Below are 6375 nucleotides of genomic sequence, written 5' to 3'. Positions count from 1 at the left end.
CCCTCTACCTTACTATTGGTATAGGTGGAGTTAAATGTTGAACTATTTTAAGTTATTATCAAGGTGATGATTATTAATGTATGGTCGTGATTATAATATGACTTATTGTGACACAAATGAAATTGAGAAACCTAACAGTAATATTGCAGTTCTAAAGTCGGTCTATACAACACTGAAAGGAACGTCGTCAGTGTTAATCAATGTCTCCAGCAAGTTGCGTCGAAAGATGTTAATAATTGAAAAGATGTTAATAACTGAAGGGAAAGTCGTTAGTGTCAGTCAAGCCGGAGCTAGAATGTCGTGTAGGCCTTCTAATCGACTTTACAGGTAAAAAACCGCCTTAAAATCTGTGATTTAAAGATGTTAATTTTGTTTTTTTTGGAACAGGATGTTAAAATTGTTTCAAGTTCAAAAATCATTTTCCACAAAAATGAAATCAACTAATTCTTTTTAAATGTACCAAAAAAACTATATTTTTAATTATAAGCAATTAACACTAATTTTTATTTTGAAAGTGAACACTAATTTAATTATTCAATATAAACGAAGAATAACTAATTCGATTGAATCCTTAATTTTCATAAAAAAAATCCTTAATTTTCATGTCTTTTGATTGAGCCAGGTCAACTTTTCCATGATTCAAAATTTCAAATGAATGTTTACTCTTTAAAAAGGAAACAAAACAAGAAAGTCTAAGCATTTAGAACGGTATTTTTTTTCAAAATAATTGAAAGGTTTATTAAGTTAATATTTTTTAAAAACTAATATTTTCTATTTCTATTTTATCTTTTCAAGGAAAAAATATATTTTTATTATGATGATAAGAACATTTTAATGATAATCTTAAAAATATTGTACCCAAAAAAATAATCTTAAAAATATTATTATTCAAAGAAAGTTATTCTTTTAAGGAATTATTTATTAATTTTTTTATATATTTTTATAATAAATTAAAGTCAAAAGATTGTATAATTGCAAAGAAAAAAACCAATTTTGTTTACATAATTATCCAATAGAATTCCACCACATCAAAAAAAAAAATTCAATTAAAATTTAAAATGAAAGTCATTAATTCTCATACACTTGATTGGTTGATAATGTGAAATTGTTTACACTGGCAATGCATATCCATTAAACTCAATAGAAAACTCATAATTTTTGGATTCAATTTTACTTTTTAGTCAACAATTTATTAAATTGAGTGATAAAAATAAATTAAAATTAATAAGATTTCATATACATTTTAAAAATAAGTTGAATATAATATATATTAAATCTTAATTTACCATAAAAAAGTTTAATTTAAACATAATATCATAATTAGTATTTTAAGATTATTTTAATTAGCGACTTAAATACGTAACCAAAAAAAGTCATTTAATTAAGTATCTAAAAATAAAATAAAATAAATAGTATTCTAAATACATTCATTTATCAGTTTTTTGTTTAATATTTAATAGGAAAAAACTTCGTGAAACCATTTTATTTTGTGTTGCAGACATGTTTGCTCTCTCCAACCATTTTATTTTGTGGGTAGGACTAAACTCTTGTTAGAAGAGCAAATCTCAATGTTCAGAGGGTGAAGAAAATTGAATCAGGTACAGATTTTGAATACCTGTCTCAGTTCTAAGTTTATAACCTTCCTTAAACATTTGTGCTTTATAGCCATTCTCATTTGAAACACCATTCAATCATGGCTTCCACCATTTGTTATTGTCTATGGTTCTCCTATGTCACAATTCTTCACCTGGTTTCCTCACTGGCTAAGTCTGATAATTATATCATCCACATGGACTTATCAGCCATGCCTAAACCATTCACCAACTATCATAGTTGGTACCTGTCCACTCTTTCCTCCGCTTTGGACAATACAGATCTTGATACTAATAATTTGAACTCTGCCTCTTCTAGGCTAATTTACACATACACCAATGTCATGAATGGTTTCAGTGCAAGTTTATCACTTGCGGAACTTGAAGCTCTCAAATCCTCTGCAGGATACATTTCATCCATGCCCGATTTACCTATTAAGCTCGACACAACACACTCACCCCAATTCCTCGGACTCAATCATCAAACCGGTGCATGGCCTGCCGCTATGTTTGGCCAAGATGTTATCATTGGTTTGGTGGACAGTGGAATTTGGCCCGAAAGTGAAAGCTTTAAAGATGACGGGATGACAGAAATTCCTTCACGATGGAAAGGCCAATGTGTGAACAGCATCGGATTCAACTCATCGCTGTGCAACAAGAAACTCATCGGAGCTCGGTTCTTTAACAAAGGGTATCGTGCCGCAAACCCCAACATCACCATTGTAAACTCAGCCCGAGACACAGATGGTCACGGGACTCACACTTCGAGCACCGCTGCTGGGAGCCGAGTTGACGGTGTGTCTTTCTTTGGCTATGCCGCTGGATCAACAAGAGGAGTAGCTCCACGAGCCAGGGTAGCCATGTACAAGGCCTTGTGGCAAGACTACGGTGCGACATCAGATGTAATAGCTGCAATTGACAGTGCAATCTCAGATGGTGTAGATGTTCTGTCACTATCACTTGGATTTGAATATTTTCATCTATACGAAGACCCTGTTGCAATAGCCACATTTGCAGCCATGGAGAGAGGCATTTTTGTGTCTGCATCTGCAGGGAACGATGGGCCTAATATTAAACCTCTGCATAATGGAACCCCATGGATGATAACTGTGGCTGCTGGCACCTTTGATCGGAAATTTCAAGGTACTCTTACGCTTGGCAATGGAGTCTCAATGACTGGTTTGTCTCTTAATCTGGGAAACTTCTCTTCTTCCCATTTTCCTATTACTTTTATGGGTCCGTGTGACAATGTCAATGAACTGACCAAAGCGCAGGGTATGATTGTGGTATGTGAAAATAAATATACACCAATTCTACTTCAAAAAGCCAAAGTTGCTGGTTCAGTTTTCATAGCAGACTTCACTGATAATTATTTGGGGTTTACTCCATCCATCATCATTGATTCGATGAATGGGGATATTGTCAAAGCTTACATCAAGAGTAGCTCTAATTCAACAGCAAGCATGTCTTTTAAGAAAACAGTTTTAGGTACTAAACCTGCACCGAGTGTAGATAGTTATAGTTCCAGAGGGCCATCTAAGACCTGTCCATTTGTGTTGAAACCTGACATCACAGCTCCTGGAACATTAATCTTAGCTGCATGGCCTGAAAAGGTTCCTGTGGATGTGGATCAGTTTAGCAACATTAGTCTCTTCAACAGCTTCAATTTGATTAGTGGCACATCCATGGCATGTCCTCACATTGCCGGTGTGGCAGCTCTTTTGAAAGGAGCACGTCCAGATTGGAGCCCTGCTGCTATTCGGTCAGCCATCATGACAACATCAGACATATTCGACAACACCGCGGAATTCATCAAAGACCTCGGCGAAGGTTACGAAAGGGCTTCTCCTCTGGCCTTGGGCGCGGGCCATGTCAACCCCAACAGAGCCCTTCACCCAGGACTTGTTTATGACGCGGGTGTGCAAGATTATGTGAATCTTCTCTGTGCACTAAACTACACCCAAAAGAACATCATGGCCATCACGAGATCCTCCTCCTATAATTGCTCCAGCCCTTCCTTGGATCTTAACTGCCCTTCTTTCATTGCTTATTTTCATGCCAATGATTTTTCTTCTAGGAGGATGCAAGAATTTCAGAGAACAGTGACCAATGTTGGGGTGGGAAAGTCAACTTATGTTGCTAGAGTCACTCCCATCAAAGGATTTCGTGTTAGTGTCATCCCCAACAAGTTGGTGTTCAAAGAGAAGAACGAGATGCTAAACTACACGTTGAGGATCGAGGACGAAAGCATAATAAGAGAGAATGAAGTAGCTTTTGGGTATCTAACTTGGAGGGACATGAAGCATGTGGTCAGGAGCCCTATTGTGGCACTCAAATCCAAGATCAGATATTATGACGGAGAAGTGTTTTCCTATCCATATGCATAGAGTAAAAAATAAATGGTTTTAAAACCATTTTTTCTATAGCAAATAATAGTCATTTCTCCCAACTCATAATAGTAACCATTATGTTAAATTGATTCGCATTCAACTCAAAATGACTGGAATTGAAGTGAAAGTGGCTGTCACATCTTTTTGATTATCAATAGAACTAATGTAGTCGTAATTGACACAATAGCTCAAAGTCATGTATTGACAAATGAAACTAGTTAAATCATCAAGGTTATTATTTAGGCTTGAACTTAGGAATAGTATTGACAAATGTTCCTTACAATAATCCTAATTTTAGATAAAATAACATGCAATTATCTCCTGGTGCTTAAATGATACATAAGATACAAAATCACCACAAGATTCTAAAATCAAACTTAAAAAATAAACCAACATTCTACTAAACAAAAAAATATAAAAGTATAAGCAACTAAGAGAGATGTGTCACCTTATGCAACTAAGGTCCCGTTTGGAAGAGTTTATTTCAGCTTATCTGATAGCATAAACGCTTGCGTAAGTGTTTGAGAGAGCTTATCCAAACAGCTTATGGTATAACCTACCATAAGTTGTTTTCAGCTTACTTTCATAAGCTACTCAGGATAGCTTATGCTTATATATAACTTATTTTTAATTTATGTCATAGCGCTTATGATCGTAAACGCTTAATTAAGTTGTTTTCCCAAACAAAGCCTAAGCACATAGCAAGAATCACCTTAAGCAATTAAACACACACCATAATCGCAAAATCAAAACAGATAGGAAGCAAAGAGCAAATTAGTACGAACACTGCCAGAAATTGAAGAATGGTTGGAAGAAGTAATCGCACCATTGACAATATGGTTGAAATAAGAGTTGTAGGATCGGAACTCGTTGAAGATCAAGCCGCGACTGAGTTAGGGTTACCGATATGGTGGTTAGCGGCGGAGAGTAGGTGCCGATGTGGAAGCTGACCACGCTCCGGCGACGCCCGAACGGCGAGGAGAGGTGAGAGGTGATCGATGGAGGAAGCTTTTAAGCAACGGGAGTAGAAAATTACAGAGATCATCTCTTTCCCAAAAAGTGACAAAACGGTGCATTTTATAGTACTACTTAGTACTTACACATTTTATTATTTTTAAGAATGTGTAATTACTATCAACATTTCCTGAAATTGAAATTTTTTTTTATGGAAAGAAGATTTATCATTGAAAATGAAATGTGAAATATCTAACCGGATACAAGAGTTAAAACATATAGGATAATTCTCAACCCAAACATATCACCCAAAGACCCTGAGGGCCCGTTTGGTGACCATGACAGAATAGGATAGGACATGATAATAATCATATCCTGTTGTTATCTGCTGTTTGTTGCGCCAGCAGGATATGATAACACTGTCCTGTCTCCTATCCTATCCTGTCAATCATGTGTAAAAGTTATCCTGAGGGGGGAGCTAGGATAGAGCAGGATAGGATACCAGTTATATATTTTCTTTCAGTATCCTAACTCCAAATTAATTTATTTTAATATTATATAATTTATAATTTATAATAATATTAATTAATAAATATAAAAATATTAATTTAACTAAAATAAAAAATAAATACAATTATTATTCATAAATAGTAAAATAGACTACTCACTTACAAATATTGATTTATTAATAATAATAGACTAATTTAGTATTTTCATCTCCTATTATTTAAAAATTATTTATCTACTTATATAATAATTTAAATATAAAGTATTTTTTAAATAATAATATTTTTAATTTAGTTAATTTTTATTGTTTATCACGTGTCACAAAAACATTGATTACAAATATTGATTTTTTAATAGTAATAGATTAATTTTTTATTTTCATCTCCTATTATTTAAAACTACTTATCTATATATAATAATTTATAATTCAAATATAAAGTACTTTTGAAATAATAATATTCTTAATTTAGTTAACTTTCATTGTTAATTATCACGTGTCACAACTAAGTGAAAACCAATCGGTTAACTACATAATTTTATTTAAAATATAGGGTATCTTCAAAACAATAAAATAGGCTAATTAATAAAATTTATATTAATTTTATTTATTTTAAAATATAGACTCATTCATGAAAATGTAAAGAAATTAAATTTAATATAATGATGAATTTTAAATGTATTTTTTATTCAAATATAAATCTGATACATTTTTCCTTATCATATCCTGTCCTTATCATGTGCACCTCAAACACAGGATATGATAAGAGTCTATCCTGCTTTTATCCTATCCTGTTGATATCTTGTTCACATATCATATCCTATCATATCCTATCCTGACCACCAAACGAGCCCCGAATACTTAGCTATGGCGTGTGCCGGACTTGTGTGTGTTAAACGAAGACATTTTTTAATTTGAAAAAGGAAATAGTAAA

General features: G+C 33.3%; 1 protein-coding gene across 1 annotated transcript; it reads left to right on the top strand.

Moving 5' to 3' along the window:
* Window positions 1–1649: 1649 nt before the first annotated feature.
* On the top strand, window positions 1650–3979 carry LOC130744816 (subtilisin-like protease SBT3). Its single transcript, XM_057596966.1, has one exon. The coding sequence runs from the start codon at window positions 1694–1696 to the stop codon at window positions 3977–3979; it is 2286 nt and encodes a 761-aa protein (XP_057452949.1). The 5' UTR covers window positions 1650–1693.
* Window positions 3980–6375: the final 2396 nt, after the last annotated feature.

Source organism: Lotus japonicus, chromosome 3 (genome assembly GCF_012489685.1).
Source record: "Lotus japonicus ecotype B-129 chromosome 3, LjGifu_v1.2".
NCBI classification, from domain to species: domain Eukaryota; kingdom Viridiplantae; phylum Streptophyta; class Magnoliopsida; order Fabales; family Fabaceae; genus Lotus; species Lotus japonicus.
This window is presented reverse-complemented; position numbering and strand designations above follow the sequence as displayed.